This window comes from Trachurus japonicus, chromosome 19 (genome assembly GCF_045865225.1).
Source record: "Trachurus japonicus isolate A0001 chromosome 19, Traja_1.0".
Taxonomy (NCBI): domain Eukaryota; kingdom Metazoa; phylum Chordata; class Actinopteri; order Carangiformes; family Carangidae; genus Trachurus; species Trachurus japonicus.
Window position 1 is genome coordinate 21,162,007 of NC_140925.1, and position 15,836 is coordinate 21,177,842.

The 15,836-nt window shown below is 42.6% G+C and overlaps 1 protein-coding gene across 1 annotated transcript; it reads right to left on the minus strand.

Annotated features, from left to right (window-relative positions):
- Positions 1-1,244: 1,244 nt before the first annotated feature.
- Positions 1,245-12,914, minus strand: fam20a (FAM20A golgi associated secretory pathway pseudokinase). Its single transcript, XM_085761071.1, has 11 exons — positions 11,819-12,914; positions 10,076-10,269; positions 9,696-9,746; positions 7,987-8,065; positions 7,479-7,571; positions 5,637-5,752; positions 3,807-3,987; positions 2,529-2,638; positions 2,342-2,423; positions 2,208-2,267; positions 1,245-2,083 (listed from the first exon to the last, which is right to left on the minus strand). Exons 1-11 carry the CDS (start codon positions 12,187-12,189, stop codon positions 1,816-1,818), a joined length of 1,605 nt encoding a protein of 534 aa, XP_085617197.1. The 5' UTR covers positions 12,190-12,914; the 3' UTR covers positions 1,245-1,815.
- Positions 12,915-15,836: the final 2,922 nt, after the last annotated feature.

Below are 15,836 nucleotides of genomic sequence, written 5' to 3' on the forward strand. Positions count from 1 at the left end.
CAGCAAATATTCATAATGTAAATTCTTTTTTGCCAGATTTTTTTTTCTTCAGTATAGTTGCCAATGATTATCAGTGAATTGCTGTAGTTTTTTGTCTATTGGCTGTGAGGAGATAAAAACTGAGCAGACTGTCTCTGAAGTTGAGGAGCTGTGTGGCTCCTGTTGGGTCTGCAATATGAAATCTGTCCACTAGGGGGAAACATAATAGTGTTATAAATTTATAGAAGAACAACGATCCCTGGTTTTCATTCATTCCTGCACAAAAACTCAAATGGCCATTTATATTGTAATCTATACCTACATTTAAAATGTACAACTCCTCTTATTCCTCTCTAGTAAACATATTATTCTGAACATACTTTGTCTGGTTAATGATACTTTCTCACTCTCTCTGTGTTTTTCCTTTAAGAGAATTTTTATGACTTAAGACAACTTAGGTCATGTTTCCGTGCAGTGATATTTTCGAACAATGAGCTGAAAGTTTTAAACTAGATTATTAACAATAGTTCTTGGCTCTGGCAAGTCCCAGCATGCTGCTTTAAATTTGTTGCTGGTAGATATTTGGACGTTGGAAAAGTTCAGTCTGTTCCTTCCTCTTCTAATTGGCTGTCCTTCATTTTTTGACAAGGTTTTAAAATGTTTATTCCTGTTGCTAGGTTTTAGTGAAGATATACTACATGAATGCTGAACAAATGTACCTCTAGTTAAGAACACATTTCATCATATGGCAGAGGCTTATCAACCTCCCTCTGCCTGCTTTCAAGATTCACCAACTCTTCAGATCTCTTAAAAATAGTTGTGGTTATCCGTCTTACTTCACATCCTGGAACGTATCAGGACTGTGGGATGAGAACAAAGAAAACAAGGAAGGCCAAAGCTCAGACAGACTCACAGAGGACAACAACACACTCAGAGATTTATACTGGACATAAAAAGCTGAAGAAGTGAAAAGTCGGCCTGGTCCACAACTATTATGGAGGTGGGGTTTTACTGTTATTAGTTAGTTGTTTTGGGTCTGCTCACCATGTCTGTCTCAGCCTGTTTTAGTTGACAGTGATGCCGTAAAGCTGTTTAAACACTCAGATGAGACAGACAGGGATTACAAGTCTGGAAAACGGGGTGGAGTGAACTAAATGGCTGTTTAATAGGTAGCACTTTTCTTACACACACACACACACACACACACATACAAACTTCCACTTTTAGTTGCAGGTGATAGCTTTTCTCAAAAACTTGCACTGTAGTCAGATAAAATAACTTTATTTTCTATTTTTAGCTTTACGTGGATGACACATAAATCTCAATTTTCCCCATTCATAATTTGACAAACTGGTCCAGTGCATCACAGGGGAAAGGGTGAACTCTGCTGCTGTTGACGTGTGTGAGAGTGAGAGCACGCCGGTGGCTCTACGTGAATAAAATCTTCTGTCTTCACTGACAGTATTACTGCAGTTGGCTTTCTTCAATTGTTCTTTAAAGGCTTTAATTTATATGTACAATCCTTTTCAACACCCTGACCAAATGTGCACATGGTGTACATGAGGGCCCTGTCATAAAATGCACCCTTGGGGGAAGTTATGACCATGGGAGAAACACAGGGAAAAGCGTCTCCCTCTGCGATAGGAATTCGAGGCCCTGCAGAGATTCACGCTCTGATCCTTCACAGTGAGATCCCACAGCGTCGTCCATTTATGGCTTGTTCTTTAAACCCAAACCATATGAGCCTTGTTTGCTCTGAAGGTGACTGTGTGTGCTGCTTCCCCATGAAGTCCTCAGTGGTACAAAAAGCAGGAAAGGCCAGGCCGTCGTCCTCTGCTACCTGGTCTTCGTCTCTGTGGCGGTGTGAAGTCTGGCTGTGGATTTGACAAAGTCCTTGGTGATGACCTCGTCCTCGCCCAGCCGCCGGACGCAGCGCTGGACCACGCGGAGGATCTTCTGTAGCCGGCGGTCTAGAGCTAAGAGGTGCTGCTCCATCAGGACCGGCCGTAGAGGGTCTCCCTCCAGGGACTCCCTCAACACGTCGCTCAGCCGGTACTCTGGTCGCACCAAGAGCTGCAGCCGCAGCAGCGTGGAGCGCTTTATCCTGAACAGTCAACACAACATTCTTCATTTTAGATTCTTGACATGAAAACAAAAAAATGTATAAAACATGAATCTGAATTGAAGGATTCATTATCAACATACAAATCACTGTACATCTTACTTACATGCAGCACTGAGATAGTGGTGCTAGGATGGACATCTCATCATGAGAGTGCTTCCCAAACCTGTACAAAGGATTATTTTTATTATTACATCCGATGACACCTACTATAAAACATTCATAAAAACTGCTTCTCACCCTCTGGCATTGTCCAAATGGAGAAGGAATCCTTCATCTCCAAACTTGGTAAAAATTTCATAGTGGTGTCTGTCCATGTTTCCTGAGACAGAGGTTCAACAAACTTTTAGTGTTTGGAAAGATGTATTCTGATAGTGAAAGGTCCACTGGTTGTATGAAGGTTAGGTAATGTAGTGAAATGAAATACCTATAAGGAAGTCGAAGATGGACATGTCGATAATGTTGAGCAGCCTGTTGCCAGAGTTATATGGATACAGCTGTTTTATGGTGTCGCAGTAGAAAGGATTTACCTCCCACCTTTAAAGCCCACACAGATCACAGACAGAAAGGATTAATGGAGAATATTCTTCATATGACACGAGCAAACAAAACACTGTCAATATTTTCCTTTCAGTGTCTTTACAACAGCTCTCCCAGGAGCAAATTGACTTCATAGCTTTCAAAAACAGTGGATGTTTTACCAAGGTGTTTTACCAAGGAAAGAACGGATAAAAGAGGAAAATCAAATTTGTAATAAATAGGATTTATGGGAAAATCTGGTCTTCTATTTTGCAAATACTAAACATTATAAAAGTCCACAGTTGGATAGGGTGCAGGACAGGTCCAAGATGTGACATTCAACTTGCACCATACGGCATGTTGCAATTTTTCAAATGCATGTGTTGCTCTTTAAAGGGATAGTTCAACATTTTGGCAAATTGGCCCATTGCCATAATCCCTATAGTCATAGCAGTAGGTTTGTTTCCTTTAATTGTCAGTGCAAGCTATTTTTAGAACGGCGGAGCAGAGCCGCGAGCTGCTCAGAGCTATGATGCAAAAACAGAAGCTCTGCGTATATGTTGCGGAGTGCAGCCGGATGCCAGTGTTGTTCCGTAGTCGGTGTAATCGCACACATTTACAAAAATAGAAACGTATCGGCTCCACCGCCGTGGCGGGTAATGGGATTTCTTGGTTTCCCTCATGAAACTCATCAAATACACAATCCAACAACTCCAAAACGCTCTTGTGGACAAGTTGTGACCTGCACATTCACCACGCTATGAGATAATAACAGAACGTTACGAGACAGAGTTGTTTTAGAGAAAAAAACGCTGCTGCACGTTCCCGTCGGGGGCAGTTTTTCAGGAAGCAGTCTCTGCATTTGCCTCGAAAACAGCTCTGTCTCATAATGTTACATTATTATCTCATAGTGTGGTGAATGTGCAGGTCACAACTTGTCCACCAGAGCGTTTTGGAGTTGTTGGATTGTGTATTTGAAACCAAGAAATCCCATAATGAGCCTCCGTAGCGTAGCTCTGAGCAGCTCCCGGCTCTGCTCCACTGTTCTAAAAATAGCTTGCACCGACAATTAAAGGTATCGAACCTACTCCTAAGACTGTAGGGATTACGGCAATGGGCTAATTTGCCAAAATGTTGAACTATCCCTTTAAGATAATGAGATTATGATAATAAGTTGTGGTCTTACTCTTCTCGTCCAGTGAAAGTGTAGGATCGTATCCAGGGGTTGGGGATGGAGATGCGGGGAGCGATGCTGAGGCCGGGCAGGTAGGCCGACAGGGAGCCTTCCAGCAGATCAGGGCTGCCACACACTGCGTACTCCGTCTTACACACATAGAGGCACTTGGCGAAGAAACACGTGTTGTTCGCTGTTTGGGGAGCAAAGCAAAATAGTGGAATACAAAATGAGTTTCCTGTTCACATACAATTACATGCTTTTTGATCAACGCTGCCTTTCCCTACAGCTGGATGCCTTATCACCAGCAAGAACAAACATCAAACCAGAACCAAAATAACTCACAGAGAAGCTTAGGTCTGCTTTGTTTATAAAGATATAGGAACATACTGCAGATACAGATACTGCAGGCTAAATCATGACATATTCTTGGTGTTACCCTTCCCATGAATAAAACAACTGTGGCTTGCAGCACCAGCTTAAGGACACATGGAACAAATTCTTTAGGCTACTCTCTTAACGAGGAGATTGATATTAATGTTTTTTTTTTATTTCACAATTTTGATGTACAGGACAAGAGACGGAATTCATTTACAGAAAGGAATATTCAATAAATGATGATGGAAATAGTAATAAGCTATAGTACAGTCAGAAATAAGCGTAACATTTAGAGACAGATAAAATAAAACAAAATAAATCAAAGAAATGAATAAAAAAGTAATGAGATGCAAAGCACAAGAGAGCAAGCAAATAAATAAAAGCAAGGATCAGGAAATTGACTGAAATGAATAGAAACATTTTTCTATTAATCTTCTCCGTGAACTAAATTGATTGATTGACTAAAAGTAAGTGGCAAAAAAATAAATCTAGTGCTACAATTCCACTGGCGAGAATAAATATATCTCATCAAATTCATAACAAGCTTTAACTGCTGTTATGTGGTAAAGATAACAGGTAAGGAGACAGTTAGCTTACAGTATCTTAGCATTAAAACTAAAAACAGTGTGACGTTTTCAGAAATTAAAAGTATATGTTGCTAACAGTGACCCTAATTAACATGTTATGTCTCATTTGTTTATTGAAAATAATTGAATTGAATAATAGGGATAAAGTGAGAAGGCAAACAGATGTGGTTGTAAATGGAGCAAAAAACGGGACTAATTGATTTATATTTTATTTTTTTGTTATTAAATAAAGGGGCTATGATGTTGTTATTGTCAAGGAATAGAGGACGTTGTCTCTTTTAACCTTAGGACAGAGCCAGGCTAGCTTAGCTGTTTCCAGTGTTAACACTAAATTAGGCTAACCATCCTCTGGCCATAACTGTTAGCTTCATATTTAATGGACAGACATAAAAGTGATATAGGTGATAAGGTATAAGTGATAGCTATTTGAATTATGGTTAAATATAATGTATTAAATAAAATGTGAAACTCTTGTGAAACGAGGTGCAGGCGTTTTAGCCTCGTAAACCAGCCTCTCGCGGAAATGCATTTCATTTCATTTCTCAGAGAGTCTGGCCTCATCCCCCCTCTAAGCGTTTGGGGTGGGGGGCGGCAGCTGGGCGGGAGTAGTAGCAAAGACGGTTTAATATCTTTGGTAGTAGCGTTGACAGACAACCCCATTCAGCCAATCAGCAAGTTGGTGTAGTGACGGGGCTTTGCACCAGTCGGTCCCTGATTGGCCAACGTGCTGTGTCAATCACAGCGGGCGATGCTGATTGGCTCGGCCTTCTGAGGGTTTCAGTCCAAACGCTCAGAATGGGGATGAGGCCAGACTCTCCCTCAGAATGAAATGAAATGCACTTAGAGAGGCTGGTTTACGAGGCTACAGGCGTTTTACCTGGTGAGGTGAAGAAGACGGCTCGAAGGTCTTCATTGCGTGTGGCTTGGAGGACTTCCCCTGTGATGTTGACCAGCCGGCCCGCCACCGGTGGGACCCTGCGGAAGTCCAGGACCCTAAACGAAGACATTGATGAAGTTAAGAAGAAGACAACAAGTTATCTCTGCTGCAGGTGTTAGGAAAAGTTTACAGTTCACACAGTTCATGCTTACATAAATGCAATGTGAACCCTGTGAAGATGATGGTAGCCTTATCTCTGTCTCCCTACCTCGTTTCACCTGAGCCCACAGTTCATTTCAGCTGATTCTTATCAATGAATGACTGAATGTAGCCTATTGACTGTCTCCGCCAGCTGTGTAATTCAGCCGGCTGGGTTCATATAGAATATCCAGAGCTTAGACCTCCCTGTGGACCATATTTCACTCATGTCTCGCAAACAGTAATCAAACAACAATCAGTGTGTGAGGCTGAATTGCTGTTTCTCAAATTTCCGGCATTCCCCTACAACTGATTGTGAAGGATAATGATCAGGGCTTCAGGCTGCCAAGTCAGACACAACACAGAGAGATGACACTGCTACTCATATAAAAAAACACACCCCCATAAATTAAAAATAGCAGAGAGCAGAGAACTCATCTTTATGTTAGCTGATGGAAACTGTTAATGATTCATATCTTTTAAAGACTGATAGATACTTAGATAATGATTAGATGATAACAGTTTGAGTGGTGCACTGACGTGGCACTTGTTTTTCGTCTTGTTTGGTGACTTATTATTATGTGAGGCTTCTTAATGACACTGTCTAGCTCAAATGACTGCGTTTCAGAGTGAATCACCTCACCTCAACTAATGTGCAATTACACAAAGACATACAGTGTGTGTGTCTGTGTCTGTGTGTCTGTGCGTGTCCACAGACTGTGGTTTATACTGATCATCAGCTAGTTGGGAAATCCTGGGTTGGGCAAATATGTTGCAAGCTCTGTGGAGGTTGGGTGATTCATTCGTTGGCACCAGGAGAAATGGATGTATGTAATATTATTTTTTTTTAAATAATTGCAACAGTGGTATCCTATTATACGAATGCTGCCATGCTACTACATCGTCAAGATTGCCATCTAATTTCATCATTGCTCCTCCAAGACACAGTATGTTTCTGGTAATTTTAGTGATATCATATAAAATTCAATACAAGACTAGTCTAGGAATCTGAAGCTGTATAAAAACACTGCTATAAGGTATATGGTACCGTTGGCCCACTAATATTCTCACAGTGACTGATGCCAAGCAGATATAATGCTTAACATGTTTAAAATATTAATGATCATATAAAAATACAGGTTTTGTAGTTTTATAGACACTCGAAAAGATATTTTTTTTACTTATTGACAGCACTATGTGAAAAGTTGAGTTCATCCTATTGGGATCACAGACGTCAGAACAATATTTCATGTTATTCCAGCCAGTAGTTGTTGAGCTCGTTCACTCAGAACCACATGTGACAGCCTCATGGTGGCTGGCACACGAGTCAGGATCATTAATTGATCCTGTGGGAACCTCTTTACCAAAATGTCATGGCAGTCCAGCTAGCGAGGCTAAAATAGCTTCTGATCATGGATTATCCCTTTGAACTGAAGGGGACCAACAAACAACATTTGTAGCCTTTAAGTTTGCACCAGAACCAAAACTGGGACCAATAAAACAACAGATGTGCAACCAAAAATAAAATTACCCTCCAAGCAGCACTGCCACAGAAACTGACTGAGGGGGCAATAAAAGTACAGAGTGAAACAAAGATGAACAGAACAAGACATGAACAACTGTGAAGTGATAACGAGGCTGCACCTGTCCAGGTGAAAGGCAGCGATCTCTGCGTTGTGTCTCTGGAAGTCAACAAAGTAGAAGAAGTCCTCTGGAGTCTCCTGGTCTCTCTGCTGCCTGACACACACACACACACACACACACACACACACACACACACACACACACACACACACACACACACACACACACACACACACACACACACACACACACACACACACACACACACACACACAAGAAGAAGACATACACAGTTATCAAGCTGTCAGTAATAATAGTGAGTGGTATATAATCAACACAATGCTGTAATTTACAGAGATAGATCATTCAGTCTGACATAAATGAACACAGCAGACGGCCGATGACAGCGCCCTGTAATATGATGTTATATAAAGTAACGCTACGTTTTAATGACACGATTCAGTGTCTGCGACTGTAGGATCACATGATGGGATGGAGACCTTCAGTGTGATGTGTCACCTTATTGGCTTGTTGATGCTGGTGTGTGATGAGTGGATTCAGTGCTCACCTCATTGGTTTGAACATGGCCTTGGCAAAGTTACGCATCTTCAGGGCCAGTTTCAGGTGATGTCCACTGGGTTTCACCACTAGAATGGACAAGATCAAAGAAAGAAGCATTAGCTGGCCAGAGATGTTGGTTAGTGAAGATCAAGTAACTATCTGTAAAACTCTAAACAACAGATAACTGAGTCATTATTGGGTTTTTAGCTTGTATCCATAGAAACTAGTTTAAACTGTGTAATATTTCCAAATCTGTGTGTTCCCTGTGATAAAGTAATTGGTTGTTGGTGGCACAGCTTGCGTTCTGCTGTCTTCTTGGCGACTACAGTTTCTCTCTGCCTGGCTGCACATTATTTCACAGCAGCAGGCCGGACTGACCACACACACACACACACACCTCCTCCTGCTGCGCTCTGTGAAACTCCAGGGTATTAATAGTTAACAATCATACCAGGTTTACAATCTCTACTTTTTTTTTCTTAAATGAAACAAAGGGGACCGACCAAACTGCCTCTGTGGCCGCAGCACAACACTGTCGCTCTTTGGCTACGGAAAACACGAGTCGAGTGAAGGTTAAATTTAAACAGGAGGGACAGATTGTTTTGATGCATTTCATCTTGGCAGTGAGAGATGTTTGTGTGGCTGCCCTCTTCACTGTGCGCAGACGGGACAAAAACATGCAATATCACTGACTAGTCATCTACACTGAGATGAAATATAGCCTACAGAAAGATACAAAATATAAAACTAATTATCTTAACAATGAAACAATGAAAATCTTAAAGGGATAATTCAACATTTTGGCAAATTGGCCCATTGCCATAATTGCTATAGCAGTAGGTTCATTTACCTTTATTTGTCGGTGCAAGCTATTTTTAGAACGGCGGAGCAGAGCCGTGAGCTGCTCAGAGCTACGCTACGGAGGCTCATGGGATTTCTTGGTTTCCCTCATCAAACTCATCAAATACACAATCCAACAACTCCAAAACGCTTTCGTGGACAGAGTTGTTTTCGAGGTAAATGCAGAGACTGCTTGCTGAAAAGCTGTCCCTGAAGGCAACGCACATCAGCGGTTTTGCATGAATTTCCACTTTGTATTAATGTACATATGTGTTGCTACATGGAAAAGCAGACATTTGTGCATTTATATCAGTTATACGAAAAACTATATCTAATAACTTTTTTGCTGCAACATTTGTAAAAAAAAAAAAAAAAAAAGTAACTGTGTCAGTAAGTTTGATTATCCGTCCATACATTTTGCAGCTTGACAGCGTAGGTGGTGGTTAGTGTGTAGGTTGAAGCCTGGAAAACGTTGGCTTCCCTCTGAGCGTGCAGGCATCAAACATTTAATTAGGAGCTCTGCCTTTGAACACAAACGAACGCCTGCTTCTCTTTTTTTTGTTTGTTTTTTTAATTATTTTTTTTTGTTGTGCCCCAGAGCAAGTGTCTTATACAGAAGGACAAATCTGAATTTTTGGTGCCAAGTGAAAAATAAAATCCTCACTATCACAAAGGCAGCAGTGTGTTTGTGTCTGGCGGTGCCACCAAGCACAGTGGAAAGATAGAAAAACAAAAAAAAAGAGCGAGAGAGAGCAAAACAATGGAGGCACTCAGAAATCGAACACTCATGCTGTCACACAGCTGTACACAAAATGCAGAAGTATACACAACATGAGGTACAGAACTCCTTGAAAGTCTCTGGGTACTTGATCCTACCTTGGGAACAGTCGCATGCTCCTTTCAGGGCCTTCTCATCCTGTGTGTAATCTGTAGGACATAAAGGTTATTGGTCCATAATATAAATATTAAAATGTCAACAACACTGATTTTATTGTAGTTTCTTTATGGCACAAAGGGATGTGGCTGTACTGCACGATATAGGAAGGGGACGCTGCTCTAGTGCAGACAGATCAGACCTACACCTGCAGAGCTTCTCATCAATCTGACCTGGTGAAACTGAGAAATATGGAATATGTAGAGGAGATATGGTCTTATTGATTCTGTTGCTGCTGTTACGTTTCACTACAAATCACATCAAGCAGTCACCATAACCTGAATGTGCAGATGTTACCCCCCCCCCCCCATCCATCCCTCACCTGCGCTGACCACCGTCATGCTCTCCATGTCCTTCAGCAGTCGTGGGACAGAGGGGTCATCGCGGGAGTACAGAGCGTAGCGGCTTATTCCCAGGTGGAACTTCAGCCAGCTGGCGTCGGGGTCAAAGGTCACTTCATGTTCAGTCACAGTGAGGTTGGAGACAGCTGCTGCTTCGCTGTATAGCTTCATATGCCTGGGGAGAGAGATGTTGAAGCTCTGACGACTAAATCAACATGATATATATCATATATGTATATACTGTATATATATACTCTTTACAGCATGTTTATAGGTAGTATTATATTTTGGAAAGACCAGGATTTCTACTTGGCAACACAGACGTGTATTGGATTTTTTAAAGACACTGTTTTATAACCTGTTTTATTTGAGCTTTTCATGCTGTGGTTACATTTTTCTAAATCACATATAGAATTTTATTTTATATCTTCTGTGCCCTCTGTTGTTATTCAAAGCAGCTGTGACACAGTTCTGAGTTTTCACCACCTCCTTTCCTCCTTTCCTCCACTCTCCTCTCTGCTAAACTTAAAGCTGGAGCAAGAATAATCTGAGAGCAAAACAAAACAAAACCAAACAGTCTGTGGTGAGAGGGGCACCACATCACCAGAGCTGACCGCACCGAGCGCCACGGTCATTCTGCCAACCCAAACAAACTCCATCACAGCCGGGGCAACATATTGTGATAATGGAGCAGAGGGGTTATAAATAGGAGTTAGTTCGCTGGTCATCCAACCAACTCCTCAGTCATCCTGCAGGCTGAGTGAGACAGATCGGGGGGAACCAGGACAATGGACAAGTGCAGACCGCAGACCACAGCAGGACTGAGGGTTTTGAAAGTGGGGAATATTTTGGCGGTAATTACTTAGTCAGTGTTTGCCAGGAAGGACAAACAAACACACACAGGCTGACCAGGAAATTAATCAATTCAAAAGATGTTCCTCTTTTCACCATGCAAATAAAACTGCTTTTAACAGCTCATTTGAGAAAGCCCTGTCACGAAGCTCTCCCCATAGGTGTGTTTGTTCCAGTGTTGATATGTTGTTGCAAGATATTGCAAGTCTTAAGCAAGCCTTTGGGCAATCCATTGTTGCTGCGCACATTTATACAGCAGCAGAGAGAGGAGATCCATTTGCTCATATTTCTTCTTATTTTCCACCATAAGAGCCCAAAATCTGTATCTCTCAGAGGGAGTGCAGTGTGTCGGGATCGACAGACAGCCTCACAAGCCAAGACAGCCACGGCTCCCACAGATTAAGATAAGCTTTAGCAGTTTTAAATCCTTGTTTACCTTAAAGAGAGCGCCCCAGATGCAAGCTCTCAGAGTGACATGTTTGTGAGGGTTTTCTGTCACCAACCCACTCCACACTGGACTTTTTTATTTTATTTTTATGACGCACAGAACTGACTATACACATCCTGACTGTCTGTCTGTGAGGTTTGCATCTGTTATCATGGACAAAGTGTGTTTATGTGCATGGGTGTGTGTTTGTGCGTGTCTGCAGTGAGGTTTGTCCGTCGTGTCAGTGACCCTGCCTCTTGACCACTGTTAAGCCTCAACATGTGCTTCCACTAGTGGGACTTTTCAGCCAAAAGTGAACATGGCCTGTCTTTCTCAATAAAGTGAAGCAACACAGTCGTTGCACTTTTCACGAAATCAAATGTTTTGAATGTGATTTTTTTTAATATTTGTAAATCCTGAAAAGTGACAGCAGACAGACACTGACCTTTCCCAGCGTGACACCTTCCTCCTGTAGTACTCCATCAGCTGCTCCGCCTGCAGCAGCCTCTCCTCCGGCCCCAGCGCCGGGGTCTGGATGTTATACAGAGGGTGAGCGAACAGCCGGCCCAGCTTTGAGCCTCTGTCCATGGGGTCGGCTGTGGTACCCAGCAGGGCCAGCTCGGAGGTCCAGTTGGAGAGCTGCGGGGTGGCCAGACCCTCCTGACTGGGGAGGCTGAGGTTCTTGGGACCACATGAGCAAAAGTGTCCCGATCCTTGCCCGATGCTCCGCAGCTTTGGCAAGAGAATGAAGTAAAGGTCAGCGGTGAAGATGGCTGTGAGGGTCGTGGCCAAGAAGAGACGGTCTCTCCTCATCATTGAGACAGAGAGAGATGGAAATGGTGAAAGAGAGGAGGAATAAAAATAAAAACAACAACAACAGGAAGATCTAAAGAGAATCCTGACTATGTGCTGCTCTGGAGAGTGCGAGGCATCACCCACACAGCCAGCCAGGCAGAGGCGAGAGGTAAACAGTCAGAGGTTGGTCCAAGTCTCTCTTTTCTCTTTTCTCTTTTCCTCCTTCAGTCTGCTCCTTCCAGCCTCACTTCTTCTTCTTCTCCTTCTCCTCCCTCCTCCCTTTTCTTCTTCTTCTCCTTCTTCTTCTCCTCCTCCTCCTCCTCCCTTGGCAGCAGCTGAAGACAGAGCTGAGCTGAGCTGAGAGCAAGCATGTGTTAGCAACAGTCACTGTTTGGCTGCTTCCAGGGACCTGCTGCTCCGAGGACAAGAGAGTGAGAGAGTGAGTGAGCGCGTGTGTAAGAGAGAGAGAGAGAGAGAGAGAGAGAGAGAGAGAGTGGAGAGGGAGTGTTTGTATGTCTGCATGTGTGTGTGTGTGTGTGTGTGTGTGTGTGTGCATTGTGGGTGTGTCTGCGCAGGTATGTACACAAACATCAAATGACAGATTCACAAAATTGAGAGTGAAGGGGCAGAAAACACACACAAACACACACACATACACACATACACACACGCTCTCCCTCTCTTCCTCTCACTCTCACACACACATAGAAGACGCACACAGTGTTGGAGGGTAAAGCAGAAGTCCTGGGCAGCAGGAAGGGGTGGAGACTTCTTCTTATCACAGCCGATCTGAATGAAACCACCTCCAGCTGGCGAATCCTCTCTGATGCAATGCATGCATGTCTCTCTCTCTCTCTCTCTCTCTCTCTCTCTCTGTGTGTGTGTGTGTGTGTGTGTGTGTGTGTGTGCAACAGTAGGTCCAAGTCCAGTTTTCATTCATGTGTGTATGTAAACTGGCGGCCTCCCTCACAGATTTCTGGCAGCCGTGTGTAGATTTACAGGTGCTTGTGTAGAAGTGTGTTAAGTCTGTGTGAGTGTGTGACTTGCCTTGACATCCCCCCTTTTTTTTCCCAAGGAGGTGTGGAGACAAGAATCCCCTTCCCTCTGTCATCCTCCCGTCTCCTCCCTTCTTCTCCTCTTTAACTAAAGTCCACTTTCACTCCTCCTTCATCTCGTCAAATCCTCTCTCCTCCTCCCATCCCATGCTTCATCTTGTCCCTGCCTCAAATTTTCTTCGCTCCTCTGTCAGTTTCTCTACCTCTCTCTCTCTTCGTCCTCTTCTTTTCCTTCACTCTGCCTTTTTTTTTTATCCACAGACCTCCAGTCTGTCTCGCTCCAGGCAGATTTCCCAGCTGCACTTTCCTTCCTGCTGCAGTTCCCACACATGAATCCCTCACTTTTCTCTCTGTCACGCTGATCTACAAAGAGACACAAGTTCAGAAAAGGCAGCGCAGGAAAAACACAAGTTCTTGCACAACTCCTAATGAGGAAACACGCAGGGAGAAATAACACCTCCCTCCGTTCACAGGCCACCTTTTCTTTACTCTCCCCCCCTCTCTGATTCCTCATGAAAACATACAGTGTGCTGCATAAATTACGATCGCTGCTTGTTGCCCGAGTCTGCACTAAAAGCCCTAAGCAGCTTTATGGGGAGGCAATGAGGATCTCATAGGGCATTTCCCAGCCTGCATCTGCGCTGTTGTTACTGTGGTATTTTGGAACATCTGTCGTCTGTTTGGGTGTATGTGTATGTGTGTGTGTGTGCGTGTGTGTGCATGGACGTCTGACAAAATTACGCGTCAATGTCTGGGAGTAGCTCTCCAGGGTGTTTTACCCTCTCTGAAGAGAAAACAGGCTGAGAGAAGCCTTAGCTGATGTTGGAAATTAGTGAAAGGAAGCCTGAACCTGCCATTTAGCCAGATTGTAGAGGAGCTTCTGTTTAGCTTCCCCACACACACATTCACACACACAAACACACACACACACACGTCTTTCTCCTTACAAGACCCCAGCTACAAAAAAAGAGAAGTTGTTGTTCTTTTCACACAACAGCATAATAATAAAAATCAGCTTTTAGACAGGCAGAGGCTCCATTTTTCACAACTGAATGAACTTTCCATTTTAAATTTCTGTCTGGTGAACTTAAAACTTTATTTTCAAAGTGACATTTAAAGAAAAGAAAAGAAAATCCCAGCACTAAATCTTCCGCTGTATCCCCGCAGGGACAACAATGCTGAAAAATGTTCAAGTATGTATGAGTATGTCACTCATATATTTTTATTCCACTGCATAACAAAAGGTAAAAAATATGCACTTTAGGTTGAAGATGTAATCACTTGAGATCAAACCATCTGCATGTTTATAGGCAGACAGAGGATATTTCTGGCAACATAAAATATTTGGTGGAGTTCAATAATGCTGTGTTATCTTATAAATGCCCAAGGGGGTAAAAGTGCCGTCTCGACGACTGTCTGTATTTATCCCTGAGACACAAACTCAATAGAGAGCACTGTGCTTGCTTCCTCCTTTGCTAAAACATCCAGACCAGTGCTTAAAATAACCCGGTTTTTAGGGATGAGCGGGCGAGCACATGCAAAGAGGTTTCAAAATCGAATATGGGGAAGAAAACAAACAAAAATAGGGCACTGAGTCTTGCGTCACCAATTTGTGCAATTCAGCAGAGCTGTGATGATAAGTACAGGGTGGCTTGTGCTGAGATAAGTGGGTGAGATGGCTCAGATGTCTGTCTGTCTACATGTCTGTCTGAATGACCCAGAAGTCTCAAATATCAGGAAATTTCACTCTGCTGATAAAAGAACTACAACAATCGGGGTAATGTGAGCTGCTCTTGCACAAATACAATGGGCCCATGTGTAGTTTAAATGATTTTAAAGCAAAAAACTTGACACGATGGGAAAACCCTGACATGTTTTCTTGTAGAGAGATAGATGAGAAGATAAGCACACATGCCTATGAATTAAATATCAAGCTACAACCTGGGCCTACCCTATTAGCTTAGCTTAGCATCAAGTGGCTACAGTTAGGTTTTTGTGCAGATTTAACACAATATGTGTTCATTCATGAGCCTTAGATGACTATTCCCCTCTTTTTCAACCCATCATGCTAAGCTAAGCTACACTAAAATGGGCTTTCTGTGTGTGAGCTGTGTCTCATATTCAATAAAAGCAGCCAGGCTGAATATTGCCCTCTGTTTCCAGTCTTTATACAAAGATAAGATAAGTTAAACTAAGATAAACTAAGATAAGCTAAGCTATAAGATAAGGTAAGTCAAGATAAGTCAAGATAAGATAAGATAAGATAAGATAAGATAAGCTATAAGATAAGATAAGGTGATGTTTGTGGATGAATCATATTAAGTGGGAGCAGTAGGAATCTTCTCATATAACTCTTGGTATTTAAGTGTATTTCCCAAGATGTGAAAACTATTCATCAAAGAAGATTCATTATGGGAAACCAAACTGATGAACCAATCATCAAGTAATGAGAGCAGTTTCGGAGTCTGGAGTGAACGCAGCAGAATACAAAAATAGCTAAAAGCTAAAAACACAGGGGACAAAATACAGTACATGCAGCACAGGAAAGACTGCACTGTGTATCACAGGCAGAGAACAGTATTTATTTTTTTCCACAAATTTAAACAGACTGAT

What these genes read in the sequence shown, in the direction of transcription:
- fam20a (XM_085761071.1), bottom strand. Translation starts at nt 12,189, where the DNA reads ATGATGAGGAGAGACCGTCTCTTCTTGGCCACGACCCTCACAGCCATC. An exon ending in CATGACGGTGGTCAGCGCAG is followed by an intron (nt 9,747 to 10,075) that starts GTGAGGGATGGA and finishes TATGTCCTACAG; the next exon opens with ATTACACACAGGATGAGAAG. An exon ending in CATTTGGACAATGCCAGAGG is followed by an intron (nt 2,268 to 2,341) that starts GTGAGAAGCAGT and finishes TCCTTTGTACAG; the next exon opens with GTTTGGGAAGCACTCTCATG.